Source organism: Anthonomus grandis, chromosome 3 (genome assembly GCF_022605725.1).
Source record: "Anthonomus grandis grandis chromosome 3, icAntGran1.3, whole genome shotgun sequence".
Taxonomy (NCBI): Eukaryota; Metazoa; Arthropoda; class Insecta; order Coleoptera; family Curculionidae; genus Anthonomus; species Anthonomus grandis.
In genome coordinates, this window is record NC_065548.1 from 3,837,925 (window position 1) to 3,855,291 (window position 17,367).

The 17,367-nt window shown below is 34.9% G+C and overlaps 1 protein-coding gene across 1 annotated transcript in view; it reads right to left on the minus strand.

The window, feature by feature from the left end:
- The window catches only part of LOC126734205 (uncharacterized), a 29,324-nt gene extending 18,867 nt beyond the window's left edge, over positions 1-10,457 (minus strand). Inside the window, exons 1-13 of the mRNA XM_050437741.1 lie at positions 10,292-10,457; positions 5,951-6,321; positions 5,653-5,892; positions 3,954-4,265; positions 3,714-3,897; positions 3,501-3,657; positions 1,596-1,677; positions 1,353-1,539; positions 1,112-1,295; positions 778-1,055; positions 541-725; positions 314-484; positions 39-264 (exon numbers count right to left, since the gene is read on the minus strand). Coding sequence (XP_050293698.1) covers positions 39-264; positions 314-484; positions 541-725; positions 778-1,055; positions 1,112-1,295; positions 1,353-1,539; positions 1,596-1,677; positions 3,501-3,657; positions 3,714-3,897; positions 3,954-4,265; positions 5,653-5,892; positions 5,951-6,321; positions 10,292-10,321 — 2,607 coding nt within the window. The 5' untranslated portion in view covers positions 10,322-10,457. The remainder of the gene's footprint in view (positions 1-38; positions 265-313; positions 485-540; positions 726-777; positions 1,056-1,111; positions 1,296-1,352; positions 1,540-1,595; positions 1,678-3,500; positions 3,658-3,713; positions 3,898-3,953; positions 4,266-5,652; positions 5,893-5,950; positions 6,322-10,291) is intronic.
- Between the last annotated feature and the right edge of the window lie 6,910 nt (positions 10,458-17,367).

Genomic DNA, 17,367 nt, shown 5'->3' on the forward strand with positions numbered 1-17,367 from the left:
ATCTCGCATGGTATTAACGAAAGCTTTATTATTATTACCTCATCCACTTGACTTCTGTTGGTAAATCTTTCGGCCAATCCAGTGACCATGTTGGTCAGAGCGTTTAGGCTTTGGTACCTCTCGTCGATTAATCGATGATTTTCTTTTAAAAATTTAAATGCCACGGAGATACCCACGGTGCTGCTGGTGTACACTGACGTAAAAGCGGTTATGGCGTCTTGGCTCCTTATTCCAGAGTTAGGATCCAGAGTCAAGTTTAGGAACCTAGAAGCACTCATTGAGGAAAGCATTAAGATGATTTGGAACATGTTACCTTTGAAGGGTGGCTTCGTCCTGGATACAGCCCAAAGCTGACAGAAGCCTCACTTGTTCACTAGCCACTTGGGTGGCACCGAATGCCCTCCATAAAAATTCCCAGTCATCCACGTTGTTTCCATATCGTAAAGCGTTGCAGTAAATGACGCTTCTTAAGTTGGGCGTGGGTCTTCGTGAGAAAACAATTTATTAAAAATCTTATGATGCTCGAATGCACTCTCTCACCTTTCTCCAGTTATTTTGTACATTCCAAATCTCTCCAGAGCATGCTGCCAACAGTTAGGTAACCCTAACCTACAAGCCAACGTTAAAACATCCACTTGCTTCATGGAGTAAGCGTGATTGGTAGTGTTCACATTCGTCCAAGGGACTGAAGCATAAATGTTCGTCAGTAGACGCAAAATGTGGTTCTAAAATTCAACCAAATTAAACCCCTTAGTTTGATAATTGTGCTGATCTTACACTCATAACGTTTCCTAGTCTGGAGTCCTGACCCACCCTCCTGAGCAAAAAGTTAAAAGACTTAATCGCAGGGAACCAGGGATAGTGAGAGGTGTCATTAGCCAGGAATTCGATAATGTCAAAGACCTGGCTGTAGTTCAACACGTTGGCTCTGGCAAACTGGAAAGCGTCATCCACGAAAGTTGCCCTGTTAATATCGGGGATTCCTGAGAAGTTACTGGCTTGTAAGGCGGCTATCAATGGCTCCCAAAGATTATTGTAGTTGACTCTGTAATAACCTAAAAGAGTAATATAGTTGGCATTTATGATTATTGGTCCAAACGCGTTAACTAACCAGTTACGCCATTGTTCAGGACCACCCACTGTTCGTTATTAACAAACGAGATCTGAACAATCCCAAGTGGCTCCAGCCAGTCCATGGCTGTAGTGTTCTCAAAGTTATTATTTATGTTGGTCGAGTATGTGATGGGAATGTACCATCTTGCACTTGCGTTCTCGCCATTGACCAAGAATCTGCCCTAGAGATGAACACCGATGTATCCAAGGAATATTATCGGAATATCAAGGTAACTTACGACTTGTTCCACTATAACAGCGGTGCTGACAAGTCGCACCTCTAAGCGTGGAAACCCAGGGGTTACCACCCAGTTTCGCATGACGGTACTTAAGTTAGTGTTTAATGGTAGTCTAGACCTAGTGGTAACGTTTAACGTTTCATCCAAGGCGTTCCAAAGATCGTCTGGAAGAGTGTTTTGGAAGGCACTAAAACGTTTTTTAATTAAATTGAGTTAAATTGATAACAGGATTGGGTTGGGTACTATTTTGTCAGATAGTTCCTGAGTCCTAGTACGAAGTTCTCTTTTCCCACAATATGTTCGGCCATCCTGAAAATGCTTCCACCTAAAAAAAAGCGGTTGAGTCAGTAACCCAGATGGCACCCAATATATTGCCTGGGATATCTCACAAATATGCCAAACATCGTTTATTCAAAATTCAAATTCAATTGTTGTCCAACAGATAATACAATAAATTCAGTAATAACTGGTACAATATAGAACTAATAGTAGGTGTTACGTTAAATACTTAAACAGCTAACAATTGTATTATATTTAATTTTAAAATTTGAATTTTGCGCCTTTAGATATAATGTCATATGTGTACTTTACGTTTTGTTAGGTTGGGATAAGTGAATGACAAGTAGAGATTATGACGTGACTTGATTATGGCGAGACGTATTAATTTATGGATTTATAAGTTATGAGTTGTAATTTGTGTATTTGTTTAACCGAATAAAAGGCCATTCTACACAATCTAATGCTATTTGTAATAATAGATTTGAAATTATTCAAAGTCATGTTAAACATCAATCCTTAGCTGAACATCATTGAACCAATTGCATGCTCCATATATGGGATCTTTCTTGGCCAAGTTGGTGCCATAAGTGTCAAGATAAAATACACTGTGTCTTCTTGTATGGATGTAGGGAATAGCAAATATCAAAGCTGATAGGAGATCTGAAGCATCAATTTGATTGTTACATAATTTAAATAAAAACACCAAACTCCCACAAAAAGCAGATTGCTGAAACGACAGTGCATCAAACCTTGAAAGCAATAACAATTCTACAAAATTGTCCTGCTTGAAGTATTAGAAAATAGTACTGTTGATCTTATAATGAAGCCTGGGGTCTTTATTATAAGATCAACAGAATGAAATATCTTATCAACAGAATAATAAGATATAAGATAATAAGATGATGATGGTATCTATATGAGTATTGAAGGTGAGGTTGTTATCAACACAGACCCCCAGGTCACGAATAGAGCCACAATTTGGAAGAATTTTTAATTTTTTTACACTTAAATGTTTATTGCTTTTATTTATTACCTGTGTAATGTAAAGCTGATTAAGCGACTAATCAATAGTTTAAATATCTGAAACAAATTTATTTTAATAAATTGTATTTAGAATTATTATGATAAGATTTGTTTTGTTATTCTCTTTTGGGAAGAAATAATAAAACTTGCTATTTGTTACACAGTAGTTTGTTTCTCAATCCTTTTATGTACAAATGTTCCCAAAGTCATTGAGTATTCAGTAAAAATGTAAGAAAAAGGAAGCATGTTAATGGTTTATAATAGCCAATACATCCAGGGTGACAACTTCAAAAAATACATGAGTTGAAATGCTGCTTGGAATAACTTTTAAAGAGCCCAGTGGATCTATAGAACCACCATTTATTGCAACCCCCTTTCAAATCTTCAATTAAAGGTCTCATTGGGTAGTAATAAATGGGACAATACTACTCAAAAAGACCCTTAATTTAAGTTAAGACAAAAGGACGTGGGTCTATTTGAATGTTGTGGTGGGAAGCGTACAGCGTAAAATATGATGGTTCTAGTTTTTCCAACCTCTATGACAGTAATTCCATAGCACATTTTTCCAACTTTTATATTTTGTGAGATATTCGCATTGACACATTTCAGATACCCCGTATAAATAATTAGACATGCCCAGGATATGTCTTAAAATACATACATGCCTTGCATAAATTATAGCAAATAAAAAGAAATTCCTGGACTATGTTTTATGGTGACCTGTGATATCTATGCCAAGTGAGATATGAGATATTATATATGCCAATTAGATATTCTGCGCATATGCAGGCGCAATATGTTTGTACCATCTGAGAAGAATTATAAATAAATCAAAGGGTGGCTTACCTTTTAAATAAGATACAGACGCGAACCGGGCCATCACTTGAGCGTCTGTATTGACGTCCTGCTGTAGAGCCGGTGACGATAACAAGGAATCGCTTTCCAGGATTCTTTGGAACACGCGGTTTATCCATTGTTTGTCCAGTTGCCAGGCGGGGAACACCTAAAATTAATCAAAATCAGCTTTATTTATTCAAACAATCGAATAACCATACTCACATCATGAGTGGTAAAATACTCGAAATAAGTGGCGAAACCCTCGTTCAAAAATGTCTCGGCCCACCACTGCATCGTGACCAAGTTACCCCACCACTGGTGGGCATATTCGTGCGAAATAATTGTGGCGATTTGCTGCTGTTCTGCCGTCGTAGACTCCGCTTCGTCCCATAACAGCAAACGTTCCCTACAAGTTGATCAATGAGTTCTAACCACATATAACCACCTGGCTAATAAATTAACCTATAAGTAACCAAACCCCAATTTTCCATGGCTCCGGCCGCAAAATCCGGAATGGCCACTTGGTCCATTTTCGGGAAACCCATGCTACTGTACGGGTATTCTGTGTAAGCATTCAAACTCCTTAGTAGCGGTACTCCTGCCTCTACGGCAAACGTTCTGGTCGAGTTGGTTTCTGCCGTGGAGCACACCCTGTACGGCACCAAGTTCTGTTCGATGTTCTCTCCCTCGGTACACGTGAAATCCGATATGATGAATGCCACCAAATAAGTCGGCATCTGACCACTGGAATTGAACTGAGTCGTCTTCAATGTTCTGAAATAGCAAGTGAACATTTTATACTTGGCACCGGTGGGCTTTGCTCATTAAAACTCAAGAGGGGAGTTAACGGTAGTACGGAGTAAACGGGTTGAATTCCTAATGGATAAAAGACTCTATAGTGATACGTGAGGCAATGAGGACTGCGTACAGGCTATACGTCCTCGGCGAACTACGTGCTGGCGAGACCGGTCACGCAAAAATTTGGTCACGGGCCATACAGGAATGTGCTCTCTTTCTGATGGGCATGGCTCCAGTGCCTGTGGACTGCGAGGGATTCGTGACGCACATTGCAGGCAGAGAGAAGTGGCAGCATTCCAACAGACCTGCATTGATTGCTAAATAGGAAGAACATCTGGTACACAGATGGCTCCAGAATGACTAACAGAGCTAGACCAGGGCTTTGTGGTGGGATCCCACATACCAGTAGGGCATACTCGCTGGGAGCACGCCACTGTCTTCCAGGCCGAAGTATTCGCTGTATTAAAATGCGGACAGAAAATCCTAAGCTGCGGACACCGCAATACAGTCGTATCAATATGCTCGGACAGCAGAGCTGCCATCAAGGCCATCACGGCCGCAAAGGTAAGCTCCAAGCTTGTACTAGAGTGCATAAAAGTTCTGAAAAAACTGGTACAGGTTGGATGCAGGGTCCAGCTCGTCTGGATACCTGGCCACGCAGGCCATGCAGGTAATGAGGAAGCAGACTCTCTTGCCAGACTGGGATCCGCGAATGTGGCGATGGGGCCGGAACCCACAGTTAGTATCGCCAAATGCGTTGCGGTCGCGTCAATGAAGGGTCTGCTGGACAAGTGGACCCACCGAAAATGGACTGAGTCCCCTGGTATGAGACAGGCCAAAGCGCACATAGGTGGGCCCTCTGCCTTTCTCACCAAACATCTACTACGCCTAAAAAGACGCGAAATTCGGCTAGTGACAGGTCTTTTAACCGGTCACTGGCACTTAAGAAGCCATCTTCATACTATCGGTATTGCGGACAACCCGGAATGCCGATGGTGCTGTGAGGAGGATGAAACCGTTGACCATGAGGTCTCACGCGCGCCAAGTTCAAATACTTGGGTAACATTTTCAGTGTACCGAGTGACTTTAAGTCCTTCAGACCAGAGACTCTTATCGGTTTCTCTAAGGCCGTTGGGCTCTGGTAAACCCCGGTGGGGCATGACGGGTCCATCAGGAGACCTATATGCACAACTGCCTTGGCAGCCCACTGTTCGATAATTCAATTCAATTCAATTCAATAGTAATACGTTGAGTAACATCTAAGAAAGAGAAATATTTCTTTCGGGAGATTGAAAGTTTGCAATGTTGGTTTTTCTTAAGAACCCTCTTCACTAATAAGCCCTAATTGTTGCAAACTACTTACGGATCATTTCCGACCAAGTCACTAGTATTATGAACCGCTCCGGGCATATTAGACCAGGCGACCAGATCTCTTGGATAAGTCAAAGAAATCTCGAAAACTGCCTTAAACGCTGGCTCGTCAAAGCAAGGAAACGCTCGTCTTGCGTACACTGGCTGGAACTGAGTTGTAGCCAAGTACTTACTCACCCCACTAGAGTTATAGCTGCTCTTATAAAATCCAAACATGTCACCAGTGCTCAGCCTAAAAAATCACCCGTATCACCCAAACTGATTTTAAGTATACCACAATTCATACTCACCTACTTTTGAAGTTAATAAACAAATTGCTATTGGATGTAGCAGAGAGATTACCGAAGCCACTTAAAGTAACGATATCGGTACTGTTATCGACCACGATGCTAGAAACGTCATTGCTGCCCACAAAAGCTGAAGTGATCTCGATGAAGTCGTGAGCTGCATGGAGTTTTATGGAAGTGACATTGGTTTGGGTCGCCCTTAAAGTGATAATGACGTAACCTTCATAGTCGTTCGAATTGGCGGTGAAAGCTTGAGCGGAGAGGTTCAGGTGCACCTGGTAGCGCGATGGTAGAACCGTTGTTGGCAGACGATAGGCGTCTGTAGGAGTTAGAAGAGTTGCAGCAGTTAGGACCGCTAAGTGAAGACAAAGCAACTGGAAACAAGTATTTTTTTAAAATCATGTCCATTTAGTACTAGTAATAAATTTGATGTCATGCATGTCATACATTTGATGTCATGCATGTCATATAGAGACAGTTGAAATTTGGTTTCTTTTGAAATTTGAACAGGCTACAGAGCCATAACTACTTGTTATAGAATAAAATGATCTTTATCGTTTCGGACATATAACATGTCCATCATCAGGGATAACAAATTAAGGGGTTCCGTCGATACATCTTACAGATCTAGCGACTCAGACAAGGTTAAATCGAATTAAGATACATGAGAATGGGACCAAACATGGATTTACAAAAACTTTAAAATTACATTATTAATTAGGTTTTTGTGAATTCATGGTTGTTGACAAAGGTAGTACTTACACGCTGTATACCTCACGTGAAACTGGGACGGATATAGTACCTATCTATAAAGCCTTTTTTTGTCAAAGAGTGGCTTCTTGTAAAATAATGCAATATGTCCTTAACCCACTACAAATTATATTGAAGTTTCTGTATTTCCAGTAATCAAAAATTACACTAATACCAAATTATCAATAATTAGTAAAACAAAAATTAATTATCAATTTTCTTGAAATCATGCAATATTTCTCTATTCTCACACTAGAGAATTACAATAGTGAAAAGAGACTTAATGAAATCGTGACATAGGCATCCTCTTACAAGTGGGGAGTTTTCAGTTAATCATTTTGGACTTTAAGGAAACTTTATAGTGGAAAGTTTTCTTAATCTGCCACCGTTTATTTCATTGAGATACGTTCAGTAGTTTTTCAAAAAAATCTTCTTTTATGGAACCATGAGTCTTGATGTTAAACTTCTTGGACTAATCGGTATAAAAGTCTTGATATCTAGGAAAGTTTTTATTTAATCATTTTCCATGACAAAGTTTCCTTAATTATTTTATCAATGTATGCTAAGTAGTAAATTTAACTTTTCATGGAACCAGGAACTCTAAGGTAAAACCCTTCCTCCTGGACAAGTGACCAGAAAAGTGTCGATATCTACGAAAGTTTTATATTAACCATTTTGGACCTTAAGTAAACTTTGTTGAGGAAAGTTTTCTTAATCCGTCACTATTTATTTCATCGATCTACGTTAAGTAGTTTTTGAGAAAAACTACTTTTCTTGGAGCCATGAGCTTCAAAGTGAAACGTCGTTCCTGCACTAGAGGGCACAAAGGTCTTCGTATCTCTTCAACTTTTTATTTAATCATTTTAGACCTTGTACAGAAAAGTTTCCTTAATCCGTCACTGTATAATTTTATTAATTTCTGTCAAGTAGTTTCTAAGCAAATTAACTATTCTTGAGGCCATGAGTTCTGAGGTGAAACTTCCTTTCTGGATAAGGAAGTTTATAAGTCATAAATGTCACTTTTTGACAGTTGACAAATTACCTGTGAGCTGTCAAAAATGTCAATTTTATTAAAACTTTGTAGAGAGGAAAGTTTCCTTAATCCGCTACATTTACTTTATTAATTTACGTTGAGTGGAGATTTAAAGCTAAATTAGTTATTATATAAGGCAGTAATCAAAATTATCGGATAAGTTACTCCTGTCATAAATGTCATTTTTTGACAGTTGACAAATTACCTGTGAGCTGTCAAAAATGTCAATTTTATCAAAACTTTGTATAGAGGAAAGTTTCCTTAATACGCTACATTTACTTTAATAATTTTTCGTTACATGGAGATTTAAAGCTAAATTAGTTAATATATAAGGCAGTAGTCAAATTTGTCGGATAAGTCACTCCTGTTATAATCTTAACAGTTCATTATCAAATTATCCGTAAACTGTTATAAATGTCATTTTTTGACAGCTGACAAATCACCTGTGAGCCGTCAAAAATGTCAATTTTATCAAAACTTTGTAGAGGAAAGTTTCCTTAATCAGCTACATTTACTTTATTAATTTTTCGTTAAGTGAAGATTTACAGCTAAATTAGTTATTATATAAGGCAGTAGTCAAAGTTGTCGGATAAGGCTTCCCTGTCATAATTTTAACAGTTCATTATCAATTCATCCATAAACTGTCATAAATGTCACTTTTTGACAGCTGACAAATCATCTGTGAGTTGTCAAAAATGTTAATTTTATCAAAACTTTGTATAGAGGAAAGTTTCCTTTACATTTACTTTATTAATTTACGTTAAGTGGAGATTTGAAGCTAAATTAATTATTCACAGTAGTCAAAATTGTCGGATAAGTCACTCCTCTCATAATCTTAACAGTTCATTATCAAATTATCGGTAAACTGTCATAAATATCATTTTTCGACAGCTGACAAATTACCTGTGAGCTGTCAAACATGTCAATTTTATCAAAACTTAGTAGAGGAAAGTTTCCTTAATCCGCTACATTTACTTTATTAATTTACGTTAAGTGGAGATTTTAAGCTAAATTAGTTATTATATAAGGCACTAATCAAAATTGTCGGATAAGGCTCCCCTGTCATAATCTTAACAGTTCATTATCAAATTATCGGTAAACTGTCATATATGTCATTTTTTGACAGCTGACAAATCACCTGTGAGCTGTCAAAAATGTCAATTTTATCAAAACCGTGTAGAGGAAAGTTTCCTTAATCCGCTACATTTACTTTATTAATTTACGTTAAGTGGAGATTTAAAGCTAAATTAATTATTATATGAGGCAGTAGTCAAAATTGTCGGATAAGGCTCCCCTGTCATAATCTTAACAGTTCATTATCAAATTATCGGTAAACTGTCATAAATGTCATTTTTTGACAGTTGACAAATTACCTGTGAGCTGTCAAAAATGTCAATTTTATCAAAACTTAATCAGATTTAAAACTAAAGTAGTTATTATATAAGGCACTAGTCAAAATTGTCGGATAAGTCACTCCTGTCATAATTTTAACAGTTCATTATCAAGTTATCGGTAAACTGTCATAAATGTCACTTTTTGACAGTTAACAAATTACCTGTGAGCTGTCAAAAATGTCAATTTTATCAAAACTTTGTAGAGGAAAGTTTCCTTAATCCGCTACAGTTATTACTTCATTAATTTTTCGTTAAGTGGAGATTTAATGCTAAATTAGCTATTATATAAGGCATTAGTCAAAATTTTCGGATAAGTCACTCCTGTCATAATTTTAACAGTTTATTATTAAGTTATCCGTAAACTGTCATTTTTTGACAGTTGAAAAATTAGCTGTAAGCTGTCAAAATTTTGTCTCTAATGGCCGAACTTTACTGACATTCAGTGTGCAATTTTTAAACATTCTCTTATTAAGCTACACGTCATAAATTAAGTTTTCCTTCGATACGAAACTTCAATAAAAACACTATCAATAAAAAAAACACATCGCGAATAAAATTTATATTACCCTCCTTAATCGATGTGGATTTTAATAGTAATCATTTAATTTTACAATATCCTTTATATGATATATTTATTATTACAATTAAATTGGGTTTTTATGAAAACACAATATTAATTGTTCTTTTATTGGAGATTACACTATCACCGCTTAAAAAAATTAAAATCGGATTAGAGATACGAGAAGGTAATTAAATTATGAAATATTGGAGGAAAAAAAAATAATAATTCAACCTGCTGATGGTGGTAACCTAAAGACGAAATGTTCAAATCAAAACAATCGAATATTGAGCCTTTTCTACGAGAACTTTGACTTCAGTTGCTAACTAATGACGTCATTAAACTCTCGAAATTAATTCGTGTTAATAAAATGGCTTTTTTTTACTTACAAACGGACAAAATGAGTTTTTACTGTATGACCAAAAATGTTAAATTAACACTCGATATGGTATCAGAAAAAATCTCCATTGACTTCATTGGTACAGCTCATGAATGATCTCATAGAAAGGATGTACACTTTTGTACAATTGGACGGGACGAACAATTTATTATGTTAAACTCTTATTGTAACACAACTAACTAAAATATTCATGATTTTGTCATCTTACCTTCATTTTCGTTCTATGATTCGGCAGCATGCGACTACTGAATTCGGATCCCGCAGCTTCCGATATCCCTTTCGTATCGTTTTTATCTTATCTTGAAAATAACTCAAGAATCGGGCATAATTTGAATTATGACCCCGACAAGACCTAAATACCATTTAAGCTCATAATACCCCCGGCAAGTAACGTTTTTATAATAACTAATTTCTTGAGATAATAATGTTGAAATTCGACGGTACCGGGAATTTTTCATTTTACCGGATGATACGTTTATTGTTATTGAAATGTCAAAATAATAAGACGAAGGGGGTATTTTCTGGTATTTTTTTTCTCTCGAATTCGATGATTCAGTATCCGTGTTTAAATATAACAAAAAACAATTTATAGCAGTTCTACTAACATTTTTATAATGGATGCTATAAATTACAAATTTGTCATAAGGGTCGTTTAATATGACTTCCCTCTAAGATATCTTTAAAGCCTTGATCTTTGTGCGTCATTTAAGGTCATCATCATATTCGCCATATTATATAAAAAAAGGAGGTTCTTAAGGCCTTATTTTGCTCCCTGGGAGTGTCAATGATTCCAGGGGTCTACGACTAGTTTTAAATTGAAATATGCATAAATACATCCTTAATTGATTTGGCATTTTATCCTTATTATATCTCCTGCAGAAAAGGAATATATCCTTATTACGATCGACTATGGTCTAAGATTGGAGAAAAAATGAAGCTATTGAATTTCTAGCGCATTTTTAATTGCTCCATTACCGTTTTCTGTATCTATTGGAATTTTATATTTATTACGTAATTATGTTCTCTACAGACAAGGAACACCATTTTATAATGATAGTCCAGGATGTTCCAACCGGTTTTTCAGATATTGGATTTTGAAATGAATGATCCTGAGTATCATGCTTCTTGTTTCATGAGAATATTTTAACTAGTTTTTGAGATATTGAACTTTAAAGTAAGTGGTCACCTGGCAGATCAAAATCGTTCATGAACCCTGACCATCAAAAAGTGTCGATAATTTTGAAATTATTCCTTGGACTAGTTTATATCACGAAGAACATTTGCAAAAAATATTCTCCTAAATATTATTCTTTTTATTTGATGAGAATATTCCAACTATTTTGCGAGATATTAAACTCTAAAGCAAGTGGTCACCTAGAAGATCAAATTCTTTAATGAACACCTTACCAGCAAAAAGTTACGATAATTCTGAAATTATCCCTTGAACTGGTTTACATATTAAAGAACATTTACAAAGAATATTCTCCTTAATAACATGTTTTTTATTTTATGAGAATATTCCAACTTGTTTTTGAGATATTGAACTTTAAAATGCATGGTAACCATGAAGATCAAAAATCGTTCTTGGGCAGTATTACCTAAATGTGTCGATAACTGTGATAAATATTACTCCGATTGATATAGATTAAAAAATTCCCTTGAATATTATGCTTTTTGTTTCATGAGAATATTCTAACTAGTTTTTGAGATATTGAACTTTGATATGAGTGATCACTATATAAAGATTAAAACTAGGCACTATCACTTATCAGTGTCGATAATTCGGAAATTATTCCTTCGACTAATTTACCTCATAAAGGACATGTGCAAAGAATGTTCCCTTGAATATTATGCTTTTTGTTTCATGAGAATATTTTCACTAGTTTTTGAGATATTGAACTTTGATATGAGTGGTCACTATATAAAGATTAAAACTAGGCACTATCACTTATCAGTGTCGATAATTCGGAAATTATTCCTTCGACTAATTTACCTCATAAAGGACATGTGCAAAGAATGTTCCCTTGAATATTATGCTTTTTGTTTCATGAGAATATTCCAACTAGTTTTTGAGATATTAAGCTTTAAAATGAGTGGTCACCTTGAAGATCTAATATCCTTTAATGCCATGCTTCTTGTTTCATGCGAATATTCCAACTAGTTTTTGAGATATTGAACTTTAAAATCAGTGGTCACCTTGAATATCGAAAATTCTTCTTGGACACTTTCACTAAACCAACATTTGCAAAAAATATTCTCCTAAATATTATGCTTTTTATTTGATGAGAATATTTCAATTAGTTTGCGAGATATTAAACTTTTAAGCAAGTGGTCACCTAGAAGACCAAAATCTTTAATGAAAACTTACCAGCAATAAGTAACGATAATTCTGAAATTATCCCTTGGACTGGTTTACATATTAAAGAACATTTACAAAGAATATTCTCCTTAATAACATGTTTTTTATTTTATGAGAATATTCCAACTTGTTTTTGAGATATTGAACTTTAAAATGCATGGTAACCATGAAGATCAAAAATCGTTCTTGGGCAGTATTACCTAAATGTGTCGATAACTGTGATAAATATTACTCCGATTGATATAGATTATAAAAAATATTCCCTTGAATATTATGCTTTTTGTTTCATGAGAATATCCTAACTAGTTTTTGAGATATTGAACTTTGATATGAGTGGTCACTATATAAAAATTGAAACTAGGCACTATCACTTATCAGTGTCGATAATTCGGAAATTATTCCTTCGACTAATTTACCTCATAAAGGACATGTGCAAAGAATGTTCCCTTGAAAATTATGCTTTTTGTTTCATGAGAATATTCTAACTAGTTTTTGAGATATTAAGCTTTAAAATGAGTGGTCACCTTGAAGATCTAATATCCTTCATGGGAACAATCACCTAAATATGTCGATAATTCTGACACTATTTCTTCGACTAATTTACATCATAAAGCACATTTGCAAAGAATATTCCCTTGAATATTATGCTTTTTGTTTCACAAGAAAATTCTAACTAGTTTTTGTGATTTTGGATTTTGAAGTGAGTAGTCTCCTAGAAAGATGAAACATTGTTCATGGACACTATCACTGAAGAGTGTTAATATTTCTAAAACTATTCCATGCACTAGTTAACATATTAAAAATATTTTCACAGAATATTCTCCTGAATATTATGCTTTTTGTTTCATGAGAATATTCTAACTAGTTTTTGAGATAATGAACTTTGAGTGATCACTTATAAGATGAAACATTGTTCATGGACACTATTGTTGAAAAGTGTTGATATTTCTTAAACTATTCCTTGTACGAATTTTCACCATGACAAACAATTTCAAAAAATATTCTTTTTAATGCCATGCTTCTTGTTTCATGCGAATATTCCAACTAGTTTTTGAGATATTGAACTTTAAAATGAGTGGTCACCTTGAATATCGAAAATTCTTCTTGGACACTTTCACTAAACCAACATTTGCAAAAAATATTCTCCTAAATATTATGCTTTTTATTTGATGAGAATATTCCAATTAGTTTGCGAGATATTAAACTTTTAAGCAAGTGGTCACCTAGAAGATCAAATTCTTTAATGAACACTTACCAGCAAAAAGTTACGATAATTCTGAAATTATCCCTTGAACTGGTTTACATATTAAAGAACATTTACAAAGAATATTCTCCTTAATATCATGCTTTTTGTTTCATGAGAATATTCCAACTTGTTTTTGAGATATTGAACTTTAAAATGAATGGTAACCATGAAGATCAAAAATCGTTCTTAGGCAGTTTTACCTAAATGTGTCGATAATTGTGATAAATATTACTCCGATTGATATAGATTATAAAGAATATTCCCTTGAATATTATGCTTTTTGTTTCATGAGAAAATTCTAACTAGTTTTTGAGATAATGAACTTTGAGTGATCACTTATAAGATCAAACATTGTTCATGGACTCTATCGTTGAAAAGTGTTGTTATTTCTTAAACTATTCCTTCTACGAATTTTCACCATGACAAATATTTTCAAAAAATATTCTTCTAAATGCCATGCTTTTTGTTTCATGCGAATATTCCAACTAGTTTTTGAGATATCGAGCTTTAAAATGAGTGGTAACCTTGAAGATCGAATATCCTTCATGGGCACTATCACCCAAAAAATGTCGATAATTCTGACACTATTCCTTGGACTAGATTACATCATAAAGATTATTTGCAAAGAATATTCTTCTGAATATCATGCTTTTTGTGTAATGAGAATATTCTAACGACGATCAAAAACCGTTTTTGGGAACTCACTTAAAAGTGTCGATAATTCTGAAACTATTCCTTGGACTAATTTACATCATTAAGGATACTTGCAAGGAATATTCTCCTGAATAACATCCTTTTTATTTAATAAGAATATTCCAAGTAGTCTTTGAAATGAGTGGTCACTTTGAAAATCGAAAATCCTTCTTGGGCACTATAACCCTTACGCGCCAGCATGTCACAATTGTGTGAGTCTTATTAACATGGGATATAAACATCAAAATGATATTTTAACTGTCCAAAACGATACCACACGATTGTGCAAGACACCTCTTTATGCTTTTAACGCACGGGCTGGATTTAGTAGCCATTTTGACCTCGGCAGAGGAGCATGAATTTTCGTTTTTTTTGTTGTGACTTGTAATGGCGAATAATGCTAAGTTTTAACTAAAATTAATTTAAACCGTGTTTTTAATGTTAAATTATTTAAGTAATGCATTGTTTTCCCTAATAAGCTCAAAAATATTTCAAAATATTTTGCGGCCATTTTTAGAAGTGCGTACTATGTCGCTGTATCACAATTGTAACGGCTGGGAGCCAACCAATACAAAAAAAATTCGGTACCGTTTTTTAGTAGTTATGTTGTTTCTAGGATCCAAGAGATTATTGAACTTGGAGAGGCTCGCAGCCAATCCAGATGACGTGTATGAATTCCTTGATGACCTTGAGTCCGATTTCAAGGTGGAAAGCGAAAATGATGATGAATTTTTTGCTCCACCCGAACGCGTTTTATCGGAAGATGAAGAGCAGCAGCGACAGCAGCAGCAGCAGTGATGAGGACGCGCCTAGACCTAGTACAGGCCAAAAAAAAGTCTTCTGCTCCAACATGGGTGAAGCAGCCATTTGAAGGCAAAGAAATCCCTACTATGTTTGATAACCATGAACCTGAGCCAGTTTTGCCATGGAGTTGTTGTAGTAGATATTTCAATGATGAGTTTTATGAAATGGGGGCAGCGTTAACTTCTCAGTATTACTTGCAACAACATGGTAGGTAAATCACTCCAAAATTCACTGATGAAGAAATTAGGCAATTTTCTGATATGCATGCAATTATGGGATGTTTTAAGTTTCCTAGAATTCACCTTTACTGGAGTAACAAATATTGATTATCTCTCATAGCTAATGTTATAGCGCGTGACAGGTTTTATAAACTTCGAACGAATTTTCACGTAGTCGATATTCTATCAGTATCGGATGATATTAAGAAGAAGAATCATCTCTGGAAAGTTCAACCAATGATAGACCGAGTTCGACAAAGATGTTTTGAAATTCACAGGCCAGAGAATGGTTGTTTTTCAATTGATCAGGAAATGATACCCTTTTTAGGACGATGACAATTTGTCAAAAATAAACCAAGGCCGGTTGGACTTTGAATTTTGTCATTACAACGTCTTGTGGTACAATATTGGACTTCGAAATATACCAGGGTTCCTTGACGCCATTGCCAGATAAACAACTTGGTTTAGGGCCATCAGTTATTCTTCGTTTAATACAAACCTTGCCACCTGGAAGCTTTATTTTTTTTGACCGATATTTTTCCACAATACCATTATTTGAAAAATTAAAAGAATTAAAAATGGAAGGAACGGGAACCATAATGACAAACAGAGTAAAAGGATGTGTATTTCAAAAAGATGCTACTATGAAAAGAGGCGACGCAGAAGTGCACGTAAAAAATGATACCAAAGTATGTTTGACAAAATGGAAAGGTAACAAATCAGTCGTCATGGCATCTACGGCTTTTGGAATAGAACCAGTAAAAACTGTTCAGAGAAGGGATAAAAACACAAAAAAACATATAGAAGTATCCTGTCCAAATGTAATTAAAGTTTATAATGAAAAGATGGGCGGAGTTGATATTTGTGATCAAATGACTGAGGCTTATCGGACATACTTTAAAACTCGAAAATGGACATTTAAAACCATTCTACACTTATTTTACATAGCTATTGTGAATAGCTGGATGGAATATCGAAGTGACTGTAAAAAAAATGGATATAGCTCAAAGCAAATCTTAGATTTTTTGCAGTTTCGACTAGCATTAGGAGAATTTATGGTTTGTGGAACAAAAAAAGAAATCTAAACTATGAACACGCTCAAACGGATGAAAATGAAGAACCTTCTGCCAAGAAGGTAAGATATACACCTCTACCTTGTGAAGATAAAAGATTCGTTTGATCATTGACCAGTACATGAGGATCAAAAAAATCCCAACACTTGTCGCCTGGAATCCTCTCAAAGTAGATCAAGAATCAAATGCATTAAGTGTAATGTTTACTTATGTTTACAAAAAAAAACAAAATTGCTTCAAAACATTTTATGTTAAGTAGTGTATTTTCGTAGAAATAAACATTTTCAATATATTTTTCGTTTTTTTCAAATTTGGGCCAGTATCATTTTGACTCCTATCCAACACAATCGTGAGAGTCCCTAAAATCTTATCAAATGTGATTTTTTTTTCTGAAAAAAATTAGGATCTCTAATGAGGTCATAATAAGCATTGGCGTAGAGTTTTATCTCAAAATTCTAAAAAAAGTAGACTCGGGAGCGTAAGGTATAACCTAAAAGTGTCATCAATTTCATAATTCTGAAACTATTCCTTGGACTAGTTTACATCATGCAGAATATGTGCAAAGAATGTTCCTTTAATATGATGCTTTTTATTTAATGAGAATAGTCCAAGTAGTCGTTAAGATATTGAACTTTAAAATGAGTAGTCACCTTAAATATCAAAAATGCTTTTTGTGTACTATAACCTAAAAGTGCCGATAATTCTAAAATTATTCCTTGGACTAATTTACATCATTAAGGATACTTGCAATGAATATTCTCCTGAATAACATCCTTATTATTTAATAAGAATATTCCAAGTAGTTTTTGACTTATTGAACTTTAAAATAAGTGGTCACTTTAAAAATCCAAAATCCTACTTGGGGACTATAACCTAAAAATGTCAATAATT